Genomic DNA, 16,251 nt, shown 5'->3' with positions numbered 1-16,251 from the left:
AAACAGAGGAAATAGCCTGCAAGTGTCAGACATTTTTATCTTTCTTAAGCAGCAGGGGGAAACAAAATATTTTTTCCTTCTCTATACAAATTTAAAAGGTTTCTCTTAAAATGCTGTGTTACCATAATGACATCTGGTTTCACCTGAAGTTAACTATTCTCAAACCTAGAGATAACCAATGCCTTTTTCTTATGGAAATGTTTGTCTTAAGCTATGCTAATGTACTATGCCTTTCCCCCCAAACTCTGTCTTCAAGTCGGTTCCACCTCTTGGCTCAGAACCTACTTGACAAACCAGTATGTTATACTCAGATATTGTTCCCCTAATCTATGTAAATGAAATTATTTGTATGGTGATCTGCCCTTCTTCAAGATTCAAGTTAATCATTTTATGGCCCAGGATGAACCATTTGGTGCCAAGATTATCCCAAAATGATCTTATGGGTGAAGGGCCTCTTGCCATTCTGAGTTTTAAGACATTCCTTTCTTTCATTAACAGACTGCTAGTGACTATATAACATCCAGCTGAAGACTAGCAGGGGGGTACTCTTTCTGCCCCTTTCTGATGCCTATGTCAGAAGCTTTCTCTATCTCCTTTATACTTTAATAAAACTTTATTACACAAAAGCTCTGAGTGATCAAGCCTTGTCTCTGGCCCCGGATTGAATTCTTCTCCTTCGGGGGCCAAGAATCCCGGCGTCTCTGAGTGATTCAACAACAACATTTCACTGGCGGACTTCAGTTCATGGGGTCACAAAGAGTCAGACATGACTGAGCAATTAAGCACACACACGCACACACACACACATATTCTTTTTTATATTCTTTCCAATATGGTTTATCATTTGAATATAGTTCCCTGTGCTATACAGTGGGACCTTCTACTGTTTGTTTCTTTGCTTTTTCCTGCTCATAATTCTTTTCCCACTTCTTTTGGTACTGGTGCTATTCTTTCTGGTGTTAGAATATTCATTCCCCAACTCATAAGTTTCTGAAGGGGTTGCCAGCAGCTACATTTTAAAATCCAACCTTCTCACTCAAGGACATAGTCCAAGCATAGTGACCTGCTAACAGTGATTAGCCTACAAACGTGACCTAAGAAAGGCTAATTCTATTCCTTCTCTGGGATTTCATGAAACTGCTTGAAGAGAACATTTCCCTTTCCTGTGAAGCCACTGTAAAATGTAAGGCTGCCACTGTTTCTGTCCAAAATGCTTATTCTCTCTGCTGTACGGAGGAAGCTTGACTGCAGTCAGAGAAAATAAGAACCACGGAGAGAAGGCATGGAAGCAAGGGAACCACATTGCCTGACTCTCTGAAGTTCCTGAGACATCTGTATACCTGAATTTTCAAGTTCTGTGGCTAGTACATCAAGTTCATTTTAACTAGTTTTGGCCAATTTTAACCTGGTAGATGAGTCCAGACCAAAACGGGGTAAAGTGTGGATGAAGAGGGAGAATAGACAGGTAGAAGAGAGTCATAAGGGTAGGGTGGTAATGGGGAAGAGGACCCAGATCAAAGCAGCATCCAGAAGAAGTGACAGGACTTGGTTGGGACCAGATATACTCAATGAGAAGGAAATATTGTCAAAAACAGGAAGATTGTGGCAAGAAGGGCAGTTAGGATGGGGAAGTGGATTTGAAGGGAAATAAGAGTCAAACGATGACAGCTGAGTTCCTGGTAAAGCTGGGACTTTGTCAGCCTACGGTTTCAGTTTGATGACCCACCCTACACTGGGATGACAGTGTGAAATCAGGAAGGTGACCTGATTTTGTGCTTTGTGTCAGTGCTCAGCAGAGGATGATAGAAAACTCTGATTATGCTTCCCACACTCCGTCTTTACTAGGGAGAATTTGTAGCATCGAACAGAGGTTCTTGAATTATGGTCCCTAGATGAGCAGCAACAGTATCACTTGGGAATGTATTAGAAGTGCAGTCATGGCCCAACCCCAGAGGAAGGCATCAGAGACCCTGGGGGTGGGGGCAGGGTCTGCCTTTGACTAGGCCCCATGGTTGACACTGATATCCACTAACAGCTGGTGAAGAGTATGCTCTATTTGGGGCTCTACCACAGGTGAGGCAACCCACTACTGACTACTATGATTTCACACAGGAAGAAGGACTCCCTTTGAAAAATTTATTTCCCTGAAGCTGTTCAGTCAAAAACTGTATATTGAATATGTGCTATCTGCCAAGCTCTTTGGACACTGCAGAAAACAAACCTGATATCATCAACTATGAAAACACATAGATTATTAAAAATTAGGTTATGGTCGGGGAGAACAAGATGGTGGAGGAGCAGGTGGACATGGAGTCCATCTCTCTCCATAGATACATCAGGAACACACCTTCAGACACAGAAGTGCTTGCAGAACATCAGCTGAGAGTGGACGGGAGGACCTGACCAGTGGAAAAGAATATATAGGAGCATGCAAAACTTGGTAGGACAAAGGAACTCGGAAGGAAAAACAGGAGGGTTAGTAGGACTGGACCTGCCCTCAGTGGGTGGGGCAACTGAAGCAGAGGCCCAATCCCCACATTGGGGCAACTGTCTGAGTCAGAGGAGAAACATTTAAGGCTGGGAGTGAAACAGTTGATCTGTGGCAACCTAAATGGAATGAAAATCAGACAATTCTTGCTGCAGCCATACATACCCCAGACAGGGATACAGGTTCCCTGGGAAGGCGCAGCAGTTAGGGGCTGAAATTTAGGGATTGTGGAGCAATCCCAGGGTGAGGGCTGCTGTTAACTGCAGAGAGACAAATCAAGGGGATGTGAGGGAGGAGACTGGGGTGGAAAATGTCTGTGGAGGAAAGCCAGGCAGCCATGGAAGCAAGGCAAAACTACTGAGTCATGCATAGGGGGTGGAGCCATCACCATAGCCTCTCTCTCCCCACAAGCCAGCATTGGCAGCTGAACAATAGAGAGGCTGGCCCATCAAACACCTGATGCACTGAATTACAGAGTAGGACCCCACCCAGGGTGCTCCTTTAAGAGAAGATGCACCCGAACTACAGAGTAGGACACCACTCAGGGTGTCTCTTTAAGTGCCTGACATACTGATCTACAGAGTAGGAACCCAGCCAGGGGGCCTCCTCTATGTGCTTGATGCACCAACAACAGAGAAGGACCCCAGACAAGGGATCCCTCTAAGTGCCCGAAGGGGCAGAAATACAGAGAAAGACTGGTGAAAGAGGCCTTCTCATTTCCAGCTACAAGAGTCTTGAAAAAAGACTCAGATAGGGCCATAACTGGGGCGCAGGAGTTATGTCCATGTCCTGCACACTTTGTGCAACCAGGGTCTCCACAAGCCAAGCAGTTTCACCACCTTCACACTCAACTCTCACTGGGGCAGAGCTGCCACAGGCAAAAAAAAAAAAATCTTGTGTCTATACATGCAGGGTCACTTTGGTCGTGTCCAACTCTTTGTGGCCCTGTAGACTGTGGCCTGCCAGGCTTCTCTGTCAGAGTGGTTCTCTAGGCAAGAATACTGGAGCATATTGGCCAATACTGATTGCTATACCCTTCTAGAGCATTGTATTTCCTGCTGCCCTAGCCACCAACTCCCCGGAGCACCTGGTGCTGCCAGAACCACTGCGACCCAAGCAGCTGAACCACCTCCACACCTGGGCCTCACAGGGGCAAACCCAAATCCTCCAAGGCAGCCTCAGGAGCAAACCCCAGTGGATGACCCCCATCCAGAGGTGGAAATAAAACCATAATTGAAACTCAGGGGCAGTGTGGCTAAGGAAGAAGACCCAAAACCTTCCCACCAGCTGTACAAGATGCAGATTAAATTTCCACAATCAACTAGGCAGACTCTGTGTCTACGGAATATATTAAAGGACTTTGAGAGCTCCCACAAAGGAAAACACACTAGTTCTGATAGCTGTGGACATTGGAGGCAAGAACACACAGGAGTAGGACCAGATTAGATTCTGAGCTGCCCCCACAGCAGGTCCAGAGATCAGCACAGTGTTGGAGGGCATCGTAGGGAGGTGAGGTGGACTGCGATTCCCAGAGAGGGAAAGGACTCTGACAGCAGTGACTCAGGAAAAACACTTATCATTCTTATGTTTTCACTTGTCCTATAGACTTTTTTGGATTTGTTTGTTTGTTTTTCCCCTTCTGTTGTAGTTGTCTATTTTATTGGCATTATGAAATCTAATTAAATTTTTGAGCTTTTTTTTCACTAAGTCACATTTTTTGTTGTCATAAACCTCTGCCTCTATGTTGGGCTTTTGCAGTTCTGTGGAGTTTTTCTTCTCTTTTTTTTAAATTTTTTACACCTATTATTATTTTTCTACATTTATTCCTTTGTTTGCTTTTCCTACTATTCTGTTCCCCTTGCAGCTAATCTTCAATGTGTATAAATCATCTTTATCTACTTCTATTCAACTTTGCATACCTATTCTTTCTTTCTTTCCTTTCCTCTCAACATATTTATTAGTTTTATTTTCATTGCTTTATTCCCCAATTGACACCTTGCTTTAGTTTTGTTTTCCAGTTTGTGCTTTAGTTAGTATTGTTCTTAACTGGTAGATATAATTTTTGGTTTCCTTTGTTTGTCAGGTCAATCTATTGTACTTTATTTTTGCTGGACTGTTTTGATTTTGCTTATAGGTGTGTGTATATATATGTGTGTGTGTATATTTGTCATACTTTTTATTGTTATAAACCTCTGCCTCTAATTGGGCTTTTGCAGTTGTGTGGAGTTTTCCTTTTATTTTTATTTTTTTCTCCTTTCTTTCTTCTTCCTTTTTTTTTCTTTTCTCTTTTTTACAATTTTAATTTTTAATTTTTTAAACCTATTATATTTTTTCTACATTTATTCCTTTGGTTGCCTTTTCCACTGTTCTTTCCCCCTTGAAGTTGATCTCTAATGTATATGAATCTTCTTCATCTACCTCTATTTAACTTTGCATATCTGTTCTTGCTTCCTTTTCTTTCTTTCCTTTCCTTTCAACATATTTGTTAGTCTTGTTTTCATCATTTTATTCCCCATTTGGCACCTTGCTTTAGTTTTGTTTTCCAGTTTGTGCTTTAGTTAGTTTTATTCTTAACTGGTAAACATAATTTTTGATTTCCTTTGTTCACTGGGTCAATCGACTGTACTGTATTTTTGTTGGACTGTTTTGACTTTGCTTATGGGTGTATATGTATATGTGTATATTCCATTGTTTTAATTATTATTTGCCTGATTTTGTAACTGCCATTTGCCTGGGGTTCCCCTTTGGTTTCTCATTTTTGGGTATTTGTTTTAATCTCACTTGATGCCATAACAAACCATTTGTGGAATCTTCATTCCTGACCAGAGATCAAGTCTTGAATCTTTATAATAGGAACAGACTCCAAGACCCTAGGCTACCAGAGAACTAACCCTGCTGCTGCTGCTGCTGCTAAGTCGCTTCAGTCGTGTTCGACTCTGTGTGACCCCATAGATGGCAGACCACTAGGCTCCCCCATCCCTGGGATTCTCCAGGCGAGAACACTGGAGTGGGTTGCCATTTCCTTCTCCAATGCATGAAAGTGAAAAGCGCAAGTGAAGTTGCTCAGTCGTGTCTGACTCTTAGTGACCCCATGGACTGTAGCCCACCAGGTTCCTCCATCCACGGGATTTTCCAGGCAAGAGTACTGGAGTGGGATGCCATTGCCTTCTTCGGAGAACTAACCCTAGGGAGTATCAAATAGTGAGAACTCACACAAAGGAAACCACTGGAATACAAGACTCGACATCACCCAACCACCAGTAGAACCCTGTGCAGGACACCTCATCTAAACAACAAAACAAAAATACAAACCCAGTCATCAGCAGACAAGATTACCACCTCAGTCAGCCTTGCCCATCAGAGGAAAAACAAACAAACAAAAAAACTCAGGACAAATCTCACCCTATATGAAACTTACACAAACCACTGGACCAACCTTAGGAGGGCAGAAACCAAAAGGAAGAAAACATTTAACCCTGAAGCCTGGGAAAAGGAGACCTCAAACACAATAAGTTAAAAAAAAATAATGAAAAGGCAGAGAAATACTACACAAATGAAGGAACAAATTAGAAACACAGAAGTCCAAATAAATGAAGAGGAAATAGGCAAACTACCTGAAAAAGAATTCAGAATAATGATAATAAAGATTAAAAACCTTGAAAAAAATGGAGAAAAAGCAAGAATCAATTAACAAAGACCTATAAGAATTAAAGAATAAACATACAGAGACAAATAACACAATTACTGAAATTAAAAATACTCTGGAAGGAATCAATAGCAGAGTGTCTGAAGCAGAAGAACAAATCAGGGAGCTGGAAGATAGAATGGTGGAAATAACTTCTGAAGAGCAGAATAAAGTAAAAAGAATGAAAAGAATTGATGATCATCTCAGAGACCTCTGGGACAATATCAAATGCACCAACATTCAAATTATAGGGGTCCCAGAAGAAGAAGAGAAAAAGAAAGGTTATGAGAAAAATTTTGAAGAGACTATAGTTGAAAATTTCCCCAATATGGAAAAGGAAATAGTCAATCAAGTCCAAGAGGCACAGTCCCATGTAGGATAAACCCAAGGAGAAACATAGCAAGACACATACTAATCAAACTAACAAAGACTAAACACAAACAAAGAATATTAAAAGCAGCGAGGGAAAAGCAACAAGTAACATAGAAGGGAAGCCCCATATGTTTAACAGCTGATCTTTCAGCAGAGATTCTGCAGGCCAGAAGGGAATGGCAGGATATATTTAAGTATTGAAAGAGAAAAATCTACAACCAAGATTATTGTGCCCAGCAAGAATTTCATTCAAAAATGATGGAGAAATAAAAAGCTTTTCAGACAAGCAAAAGTTAAAGAGAATTCAGTGCCACCAAACAAGCTTTGCAATAAATGTTAAAGGGACTTATATAGTGAAGAAACACAAGAGAAGAAAAAGATCTACAAAATCAACTCCAAACAATTAAAAAAAAATGGCAATAGGAACATGAATATCAATATTTACTTTAAATGTAAATGGATTAAATGTTCCAACCAAAAGACACAGACTGGCTGAATGGATACAAAAACAAGATATATATATATATATATATATATATATATATATACACACACATACATATATATATATATACATATATATATGCTGTCTACTTCAGACCTAAAGACACATACAGACTGAAAGTGAGAGGATGGAAAAATATATTCCATGCAAATGGGAAGTAAAAGAAAGCTGGAGTAACAATTCTCATATTAGACAAAATAGATCTTAAAATGAAGATTACAAGAGATAAGGAAGGATACTACATAATAAACAAGGGATCAGTCCAAGAGGAAGACATAACAATGCACCCAACAAAGAAGCACCTCAATACATAAGACAAACACTAACAGACATAAAACGGGAAATTGATGGTAGCACAATAATAATAGGAGACTTTAACACCCCACTCACACCAATGGGCAGATCATCAAAACAGAAAATTAATAAGGAAACACAAGTTTTAAATGATACATTAGATAAGATGGGTCTCATTGATATCTTCAGGACATTCCATCTAAATGCAGAATACACCTTCTTCCCAAGTGCACATGGAAGATTCTCCAGGATAGATCAAATCTAGGGTCACAAATCAAACCTCAGTAAATTAAAGAAAATTGAAATCATATCAAGCATCTTCTCTGACTACAACGCTATGAGACTAGATATCAGTTACAAGAAGAAAAACTGTAAGAAACACAAACACATGGAGATTAAATAATACATTTTTAAATAACCAACAGGTTACTGAAGAAATCAAAAGGGAAATTAAAAAAATTTCTAGAAAAAAATGACAATGAAAACATGACAACTCAAAACCTATGGGATACAGCAAAAGAAGTTCTAAGAAGGAAGTTTATAGCAATACAATCCTACCTCAAGGAACAAGAAAAATGTCGAATAGAAAATCTAACTTTACACCTAAAACAATTGGAAAAATAAGAAAAAAAGCCCCCTAAATTATCAGAAGGAAAGAAATCATAAAGATCCAAGCAGAAATAAGGGAAAAATAAATGAAAGAAACAATAGTAGAGATTAGTAAAACTAAAAGCTGGTTATTTGAGAAGATAAACAAAATTGACAAACCTTTGGCAAGACTCATCAAGAAAAAAAGAGAGAAGAATCAAATCAACAAAATTAGAAATGAAAAAGGAGAGGATACAATAGGCAATGTAGAAATGCAAAGGATTATAAGACTATTATGAACAACTATATGGCAATAAAATGGATAACCTGGAAGAAATGGACAGATTCTTAGAAAAGTTCAATCTTCCAAGACTGAACCAGGAAGAAATAGAAATTATGAACAAACCAAATAAAATCACTTAAATTGAAGTTGTGATAAAAAATCTCCCAAAAAACAAAATCCCAGGACCAGATGGCTTCACAGGAGAATTCTATCAAACATTTAGAGAAGAGCTAATGTCTATCCTTCTAAAACTCTTTCAAAAAATTGCAGAGGAAGGAACACTTCCAAACTCATTCTATGAGGCATCCATTACCCTGATACCAAAATCAAAGATAACACACGAAAAGAAAACTACAGGCCAATATCACTGATGAACATAGATGTGAAAATCCTCAACAAAATTTTAGCCAACAGAATTCATCAATACATCAAAAAGCTCATACACCATGGTCAAGTTGGGTTTATTCCAGGGATACAAGGATTCTTCAATAATCAAATCAATCAATGTGATATACTGTATTAACAAATTAAAAGATAAACACCATACAAAAATCCCAACAGATGGTGAAAAAGCCTTTGACAAAGCTCAGCACCCATCTATGATTAAAACTCCTCAAAAAATGGGCATAGAAGGAACCAACTTCAACATAGTAAAGGCCATATATGATAAGCCTACAGCAAACATTATTCTCAATGGTGAAAAACTGAAAGCATTCCCCCTAAGATCAGGAACAAGACAAGGGTGTCCACTTTCACCACTATTATTCAACATACTTCTGGATATCCAAACACAAAAATAAGAGAGGAAAAAGAAATAAAGGAATCTAGATTGGAAAAAAAGAAGTAAAGCTCTCACTGTTTGCAGATGACATGATACTCTACATAGGAAACCCTAAAGATAGTATCAGAAAATTATTAGAACTAATAAGTGAATTTAGAAAAGTTGCAGGATATAAAATCAGTACACAGATATCACTTTCATTTCTATACACTAACAATGAAAAATCAGAAAGAGAAATTAAGGAATCAATCCCATTCACCATTGCAACAAAAAGAATTAAATATCTAGGAATAAACTTACCTAAGGAGACAAAAGAACTGTACACAGAAAATTATAAGACAGTAGTGAAAGAAATCAAAGATGACATAAACAGATTGAGAGACATTGCATGTTCCTGGGTAGGAAGAATCAGTATTGTGAAGATGACTATACTACCAAACACAATCTACAGATTCAACGCGATCCCTATCAAATTACCAATGGCATTTTTCACAGAACTAGAACAAAAATTTTTGCAATTCATATGGTAACACAAAAGACCCTGAATAGCCAAGCAGTCTTGAGAAAGAAGAATGGAACTTCAGGAATCAACCTTCCCTGACTTCAGATTATACTACGAAACTACAGTCATCAAGACAGTATGGTACTGGAACAAAAACATAAATATAGACCAATAGAACAAGATAGAAAGCCCAGAAATAAACCCATACACCTATGGGTACTTTATTTTTGACAAAGGAGGCAAGAATATACAATGGGACAAAGATAGCCTCTTCAGTAAATGGTGCTGGGAAAACTGGACAGCTCCATGTAAAAGAATGAAATTAGAACACTTCCTAATGCCATACACAAAGATAAACTCAAAATGGATTAAAGACCTAAATGTAAGACCAGAAACTATAAAACTCTTAGAGGAAAACAAAGGCAGAACACTTGATGACATAAATCAAAGTAAGATCCTCTATGACCCATCTCCTAGAGTAACAGAAATAAAAACAAAAGTAAACAAGTGGGACCTGATTAAAGTTAAAAGCTTTCTCACAGCAAAGGAAACTATAAGCAAGGTGAAAGACAACCCTCAGAATGGGCAAAAAATAATAGCAAATGAAACAACTGACAAAGGATTAATTTTCAAAATTTACAAGCAGATCATACAACTGAATACCAGAAAAACAACCCAATCAAAAAGTGGGAAGAAGACCTAAACAGACATTTCCCCAAAGAAGACATACAGATGGCTAACAAACACATGAAAAGCTGCTCAACATTGCTCATTATTAGAGAAATGCAAATCAAAACTACAATGAGATATCACCTCACACCAGTCAGAATAGCCATCATGAAAAAGTCTACAAAAAATAAATGCTGGAGAGGGTGTGGAGAAAAGGGAACACTCTTGCAGTTGATGGGAATTTAAATATACATTTACAGCCACTATGGAAGACAGTACGGAGATTCCTTAAAAAACTAGGAATAAAACCACCAAATGACCCATCAATCCCACTCCTAGGCATATGCCCTGAGGAAACCAAAATTGAAAACGACACATGGACCCCACAGTTCACTGCAGCACTATTTACAATAGAAAGAATATGGAAACAACCTACATGTCCATGAACAGATGAATGGATAAAGAAGTTGTGGTATATATACACAATATTACTCAGCCATAAAAGGAACAACTTTGAGGCACTTCTAATGAGGTGGATGAACCTAGACCCTATTATACAGAGTGAAGTAAGTCAGAAAGAGAAAGATAAATATCATATACTAATGCATATATACAGAATCTAGAAAAATGGTACTGAAGAATTTATTTACAGGGCAGCAATGGAGAAACAGACATAGAGAATAGACTTATGGACATGGGGAGGGGGAGGAGAGGGTGAAGTGTATGGAAAGAGTAACATGGAAACTTAATATTACCATATGTAAAATAGCCAATAGGAATTTACTCTATGGCTCAGGGAACTCAATCAGGGGCTCTGTATCAACCTAGAGTGGTGGGATGGGGAGGGAGATGAGAGTGTGGTTGAAAAGGGAGGGGATACATGTATACCTATGGCTGATTCATGTTGAGGTTTGACAGAAAACAGCAAAGTTCTGTAAAGAAATTATCCTCCAATAAAAATAAATACATTAAAAAAATTAGGATATGCTGACTGAATTACTATTCTGTACACCTGAAACTAATACAATATAATAAATTAACAATATTGCAATAAAAGTTTTAAAAGATGATATGGAAGTGAAGGGGTCCTGAGTGTTGGTTAGGGAATCACAAAGTTTTCCCCAAAGGAATGACATCTAAATTAAGAAGAAATGATTAGAATTAATCTGGTGAAGTGAAGATCAGATAATATGAAGGCATTCCTGAAAGGTGAGAGTGTGGCTCTTTCAGAGACCTGAAGACCGACCAGCATGAGTAGGTCATTTTTAACAATGCTGTTGAAGCTGAGGAGGCTGGTCTGACAGATCATTCACACCCTTGTAAATTCTATTAAAGATTGTGAACTCACCACAGACGGTAACTAAGAAGCTATTGAAAAGTTTCAAGCATAAGCTAACATAATTTTTTAATGTACATTTTCTATGTAAAAAAAGGCAGAATCTTTCCCATTCTACAAGTGTGGGCATGATGGCATGATGATTTAAATTTCCTTTAAGTTGTCGAGTACTAACAGCGACACTTTCTCTGCATGAGGCTTTGATGAGGGTGGGTGGAGTGGGTAGTGGGTAGAGTATCCTTGTGGGACTAAATACCAGGAAGAAACAAGGAAGAAGGGGCTTAGAAGCGGCTTCTGCTTTGTGGTTCTGACTGAGACCGGTCCTGCTTGTTCATGTCTGAAGCGGCAGGAGTGCAAGTTCATATTCCTGTCTTACACAGGGACCCTGGTGCTCAGGCTGGTCCATCTACAGCCTTTAGAGATGTCATTCAATTTCCAAGCATCTCAGTCACCCCCCCTGAGAATGGTACCCAGATCCTCTCTGGCTTTGAGAAGATTTTCACTGCTAATATCTTGGTGTGATTGTCCTGTGCTCAGACATCATGTGAATGACCAATGGAAATATGCAGCTATTTAATGTTAGTCTGTGTATAGTTCACTAATGCTTGAAAAAACACTCAGACTGAGCCTGGACTTCCCTCCCACATTTCAGTGATGTGACTCATGTTGTCTGCTCAATAGCTGATCCAGGGCTACTAAAAACAGCCTGCCTATAATTGAACTCATTGTCTTTCCCAATTTAGCTGGCCTCTGACCCTTCTATTTTTGTCAGTAGCACCAGCTTTTACTACCTCCCAAGGTCCAAGATCTGGAGTCATCCTTGACTCCTGTAGGGTCTGCCCTTACCAATGCCAAGCATTCAGTTGTTCCTGATGACCTGGCAGGGGGATCCTGCCCACCTGAGGGGGTCCTGCTCACCCTGCCCCAAGGGCCCAGATGCCCACCAGGCCTCTCTACCAGGCTAGCTTCTCGTTTCCTTAGTTCCAACCCCAGCTCTTAAGGGGCTCCCAGGTTGTGGCAGCTTCCAGCAATTTCCATTTTTTCAAATTCCTGCAGTATTTCTTTTCTAAAATCTTGAACTTTTATCTTTTCAAGTGTACATTCAACTTCTGTCACTAGTTAATAGGCCACTTAAGTGAAGAATCAAGTCTTTCTGTCACTTTTTATCCTCAGCTCCCAGTATAATATATGGCCCATAGGATTTGCTTAGTGGGTATATTTTGACAATAACCCACAGCAAGAAATAACTATAGGCCCATTGATATCACTTTATTAATAGGAGTCTATGTTAAATATTCTTTTTCTCCAGAGCAGTGCTTTTAACTTTGGAGAACCAGCCACTACAACTCTAATTACAAGCATTCCTTTTTTCTCCAATTACCATTAAGTCTACAACTAGCTTCTTTAACTGTCTTTCATTAAATTAAATTAAATTTAATTTAATTTTAATTTGAAGTAGATTTGGGGAATGACCACAGATGTTTGCTAGTGAGGAGTTCTTAGTCTAGACTAGAAATAGTGTTTTATTCCATCCCCAGACATTGTAGCGAAGCCACACTTAAATCATAGTCAAAAGATTACGAGAAACTTGCTTGCTTCTGTATATGGGTCAAACGGTGTCACTTCTCATTTAACTCCCTTAGCGTGCTTTGCATGGCCCTCCCCACCTCTCTGACCTCATCCCCACCAGTGCCCCCTCCCTCTCCATACCCCAGCAGCAGCAGTAGCTTTCGGTTCCCCAGACCCCAGGAGCATGCTGTCTGCACACCCTTCCCTGTTCCTTCCTCGGTTAGTTCCCGTCATGCCTGGGCCACAAGCAGTTCCTCACTTCCTTAAGACAGTCCTTCTCAGATCTCCCAGCACAGATCTACTTTCCTCGTTATACACTCCTACATCACTTATCACAACTGCAATTAACTGTGAAATAGTTTGTGTTCATCTCCACCAGACAGTAAGCTCTCAGATGTCAAATGCCTGCAATAAAAGCCTGATGCACTGTAATCAATAAATGCCTGAGTGAATAAGTAAATGAGCGTTTTTTTGAACAATCCATACAATTTTCAGAGAAACAAACCATTATAATATTATTTATATCCAGAGATTAACTCTCCTTCTCGTCCTGCCCTGAATGAACATAGGAAGCTTTCTATGGGTCCTGTGATTCACATGAAAACACACACACGTTTTATAAAGTACAACTTTTGTAAAAGCAAGCCCCCAAACCAAGCATTATGCAAAAAAAAAAAAAAAAAAAAAAAAAAAAACCTTGACTTGCTGCCAAACAGAACCCAAGTAACTTAAATGATTGGGTAATAGGAACATTCAAAATATTTGTTTTGTTTCAGATTGTCTCATTGGTGCAAACTAGCTTGGGTAGTCACATTGTTTTTTTTAAACTTTAAATTATTCTGAAAATTGTATCTAGTTGGGTAAAAAGTGCAAGCAAGCAGCCTCATAGACATTAATATGAATTGTCTGCATGTTGAAATTTTTTAGTACATGGTTATCAGCAGAGTTAACGTGGTTCCTTTCTCAGAAGGTCCCAGCAGCCCCACTGGTGCGTCTGTGGTGTGTTGCTGTGTCCTTTCAGTCTTGAATTACCTGCTGAGTCAGACAACTGGAGAACAAATTGCCACCAACTGCAGAGGAGACTTTCCTGATACAAAAGTCTGACCTTAATCCCCCCAAGCCTTGAATATCCACTGTCAGGGTGCTAAAAGTTCACCAGATTTTCACTAAGATCTCACACTCTCATTCGTGTTTCCTCCACAATTCTTGTGGGGACAGGACTCGTTTTGTCAATTCTTTGACCAGGATAAATCATCTTTCAGTTAAAAGAAGGGAGAAGGGGAAAGCTAACTATTTTGGAACAAATTTCAAACCCATGGATATTTGTGCATCATTTTGCCCATCCCTTTGCTCATTTTATCACCTTATATCCAATCGGACAAATAACAATATGGATAAATGTTATGTTTTGAGGGCAGGGGACACACACACATGTAACTCACAGCGGGAGGAGGTATATTTGGGGGGCATCAAATCTTTCTCTGGAGAGACTGACCTGCATGCGTGTAAATGATCAGACCCGTCATGGTCCGTGGAAGGAGGCTCCTGGAACCCCGCCTCACCAGCAGACTTGCCACCTTTGACTGCCAGCATTTCAGTGCTGAAATCTGTCCCTGAAAATCTTCTCTTGATTGTTGTTTCATTTTGCCCACACCGATGTAAGAGTTGAGGATCCCTGTGGTGGTCCCCCTCTCTGCTCTCCTGTTGCTTCCTTGAGGGTCTTTTACTGTCAGAGGACCCTCTTGACAGGGAGACACCACATCCTTCATACGTTGTGCCTTTTGCTCCATGCAAGTTTAAAGAGCAGCTCTCACAGCTGGTCAGCTTCGTGTGCTTTTTATCTTTGGATCCCAAGTGTACTAGATTGATTTCATTAGGAGCAGAAGACTCACCCAGGTTTCCGCTTGTTTTGTTATTTCTCCTTCTTCTCCGCGACAGGCGGAACTTCACTTGGGCTCTTCTCTTTGCCTGAATCCAGTGACTCTCACGGGTGGAAGATGAGTCTGAAGAATCTGTGTCGGTTTCACTGCATCGGGGCCTGGGGACGTGGGGGTGAAAGTCGCTTCTTCTCCCTCTCCCCTGTTCTTGGGCATGCTCGTACCTCTGAGCCGCCCGCCTCCTCCTTCTAGGCTTCTGTGTTACTGGTTTCTTACCAGGCTCCTGCCTAGCAGGGCTCAGCACTGTGACAGGGGTGCTGTGCTCAAGTGAGGCTCCTGACATGTCATGTGAGATGGCAGATCTAGACAAAGCAGCAGGCAAAGGATGAGGGATTGGGATGGAGAGGAAAGCCATGGGAATTGGAAAGGAGAGGACAGCCATGGGAAACAGAAAAAGAGAGAGATGAAAATGACAGCATGGACCCAAAGTTGGCAAACAAAGATCAACTGAGGGAAATGCAGTAAAGGAAAAAAAAAAAAAAAATCAGACTGATATAAATTATCCACAGACAAGATAAGACAGCAGCAAGAGTCACACAGTCTCAGCATATACAACAAGAATACAAAACACTGGTCTAAAAACACCAAACAGGCTCGTTTGCTGCACACTTACCTGCAGATGTCCTGAGTGGATGGACAGACAGACAACCTTGACTGGCTCCTGGGAGCTGTCCCAGTTGTTGGACTGCTGGCCTGGAGAAACAAGTTAGACAATTTGGCATCTTGGTTCAGGTAATACATGGTCGATATCTTGCTTTTTTTCCACATATTTAAAAAATTACAACAAACGTGGCTGCCGGTCATGTTGTTCGTAAGGCAGCTCACAGGATATAGGAAGTCAGAGGGCAGGTTTTGCAAAAGTAAAACTGATTTGAGGAACTTGGAACAGCTGAGAGAGATTCTGTACCACTTTGCTGTTGCTTCATTTGTGATAGAGGAAGATGAATCCACAAGTTTCTATTCTATTTACTGTAAACTTTTGAGTGGAATGGCTCAATTTTCCTTGGAAACAAATGTGTAACTCTTGAATAGCCTGTGATATAAAGGACACAACGACTATTATGTGACAAAGATGATACTAATTCAGGAAGCTTCAATAATCAAATAGCCATTAGATTGCTAGATACTGCCTGGAGTTAACATTAAGTCACTTTAAGGCCCCATGAGACGATATATTTAAAAACACTTTATAATATTTAAAAGCCTGCAGTGATTATTATTATTTTATCATGGAGGCTAATA

At 39.8% G+C, this 16,251-nt stretch overlaps 1 protein-coding gene across 3 annotated transcripts in view; it reads right to left on the bottom strand.

Moving 5' to 3' along the window:
- The window catches only part of MARCHF1 (membrane associated ring-CH-type finger 1), a 137,743-nt gene extending 121,906 nt beyond the window's left edge, over positions 1–15,837 (bottom strand). For 2 of the 3 annotated variants that reach the window (XM_059887662.1, XM_059887663.1), the window contains exon 1: positions 14,568–15,610. In XM_059887662.1, the coding sequence (XP_059743645.1) occupies positions 14,568–15,391 (824 nt within the window). In that variant the 5' untranslated portion in view covers positions 15,392–15,610. The other variant, NM_001193149.1, reaches the window with a different exon arrangement.
- Between the last annotated feature and the right edge of the window lie 414 nt (positions 15,838–16,251).

This window comes from Bos taurus, chromosome 6 (genome assembly GCF_002263795.3).
Source record: "Bos taurus isolate L1 Dominette 01449 registration number 42190680 breed Hereford chromosome 6, ARS-UCD2.0, whole genome shotgun sequence".
NCBI classification, from domain to species: domain Eukaryota; kingdom Metazoa; phylum Chordata; class Mammalia; order Artiodactyla; family Bovidae; genus Bos; species Bos taurus.
This window is presented reverse-complemented; position numbering and strand designations above follow the sequence as displayed.